Source organism: Amphimedon queenslandica, unplaced genomic scaffold (genome assembly GCF_000090795.2).
Source record: "Amphimedon queenslandica unplaced genomic scaffold, v1.1 AMPQUscaffold_7582_Cont20469, whole genome shotgun sequence".
Classification (NCBI taxonomy): Eukaryota; Metazoa; Porifera; class Demospongiae; order Haplosclerida; family Niphatidae; genus Amphimedon; species Amphimedon queenslandica.
This window is the reverse complement of record NW_003552136.1, coordinates 1-2,152: the sequence shown is the minus strand read 5'-3', so window position 1 is coordinate 2,152 and position 2,152 is coordinate 1. Positions and strand designations below refer to the sequence as shown.

The following is a 2,152-nucleotide window of genomic DNA, read 5'->3' as shown; positions in this document are numbered from 1 at the left end:
TGATGTAGTACTGACTGACTTGCTGTCTACTGCAGCTTGAAATGAGTGAGAGTGGTGGCCATTAGCTGGTCTACTGTAGTTCCACAGTCCAATACTTGCTCTCCATTGAGAGACATCAATCATCTTGTAAGACAATAAGAAACAATATATAGTGCTTGTAACAAAGATAAGTGTTCCTTGCCTTTGGAAAAGTATGAACAGAAGCACAGAACACACCACAAAAGTGAGTTCAAATCTCCTTATAAGGGCATTGGCAAAGAATACATTACCAGTATACTACTCTAAAAGGTAACAGGTGGCACCTTAGATATCCTCAAAAGATTCTTGTGTAAACATGATAACCTAATGGTACTCCTATATATACATGTAGATAGATTCACATGATAAGAATGAAAAGTTAATGTATAATTTTGTAAGAAAAATAAATAAACCAAAACAATTACACAAAATTAATGAAAACAGAATCACTCCTATAGTACAGCAAAGAACTCATGTCAATAGTAGACATTAGGAAGATAGAAAAAGAACCAATAATAATAATACTTATTATTATCATTCGTTTTTCTTAGAACACAAAAGTCTCATCAGCCATTTCGATAGCCCAAGCAAATTTCTCTCTCTGAGTTCTGTTGTACACTTTCTCAATAGGGACACCCCACTTCTTACACCAACTGACACTGATCCTTGGATCAAGATAGTTCAGTTTAGATGTGCCTAACGCTATCTCCTTATTCTCCTCCTATACAAGTAGAAGGACATAGTAATGTAATATACACCATGTAAATAAAGTACATGTTAACATGTACATTTGTATAAGTATGTGTGCTAAAAGCAGTTAAGTTAGTAATTATACATGTACAATGATCCTGACAAAACACTACATGTACAGTGTATAAAATATGGTGAGAATTATTCGTTATGACTTATGAGTATGTTTATAACTCAAAAACTTTTAGTCGGAATCAGCTCAAACTTCCTACAAAACATGAACAAGTAGTACAAGTACATACATGTACATGTAAGTTATGTACATAATTTTTATGATGAATACTATGTTGAAGTTGCTGTTGCACACAAATACTTGAAACTTACTCTACACCCTCAGCACTAGCTACACATGTACATGTAGAAGTAAATGTGCACATACATGTACATTTATTCTCACAATTACACAAAGTACAGTGCATTACCTTATCAGTGGCTTGTATTTCAAGTTTCTTTAGTTGTTCCTCTAGCTTTGGAAGCTGTTTCACTTTACTCTCTAGTTTCCTGAAGATTACAGAGATGCACAGAGTTAGTGGGTGGAGTTAGAACGTGTCTCTTACTTCTGCAGTTTAGAGTCTGAAGTTCCTTTCAATTCTTTCTTCATTTTCTTTATTTCTTTTTTAGCATCAAGAATGGCTTCCTCTTTAGCTGTTATCTGATATCAATAAACAGATCACGTAACATGTACATGTAGTATGAACATATGGTTACATTATTAGTAAAAATGCATACGTGAATATGTTCCAGTCAATCCAATCCATTAAGTATATTGTTAAAATAAAGTCATAAACAATACATCAAGTATCATTGTAATGTACTGTACAAGCATGCAATGTTTCTGGATTGATAATCTAAACAGGTATACAATTGGCTCAAATGCAATGTACACAACAACACTCTTTAAGGTCAATTGGCTCAAAAATTCCCAAAAACGATTATAGTGCTAATTTTGCTATTTTTGTTATAAATTGAAGCAATTTGGCACAAAATATGAGCAACTTCGAGCCAAAAGGCCCAAAACCATACAAACCCTTGACAATACTAAGTACATGTACATGTATGTGTCATGTACATGCTATATATGGTAAGTACATGTACCTTTGCCTGGAGGTTACTCATTTGTGTATCAAAAGTCTTTGGAGCTGTTCTCTGATGGTTGCAGAGTACAGCTACAGCACGATTAGCTCTGTTGTATGATAATATCTTCTCATTAACAGTGTCATCCTCTAATGGAATAACAACAAGAGAAAGTAAATAAAGAGAATTCAAAAATGAAAAAATATGCGTACACGTACATGCTTAAATCAGTACTGAAGTGAAAATTTTGTCAGCAAGATCTACTGTATGAAATTGACATACATGTACATGTACTGTACAGGTTTTCAGT

The 2,152-nt window shown here is 33.6% G+C and overlaps 1 protein-coding gene across 1 annotated transcript; it reads right to left on the bottom strand.

Annotated features, from left to right (window-relative positions):
• Positions 1–559: 559 nt before the first annotated feature.
• LOC100634838 (DNA topoisomerase 1-like) lies at positions 560–2,063 on the bottom strand (the record flags this gene model as incomplete). The annotated part of the gene is made up of 4 exons (XM_011410616.2): positions 560–739; positions 1,191–1,269; positions 1,326–1,420; positions 1,864–2,063. Coding segments are annotated over 4 exons (548 nt in total), but the record flags the coding sequence as incomplete, so codon positions are not given.
• Between the last annotated feature and the right edge of the window lie 89 nt (positions 2,064–2,152).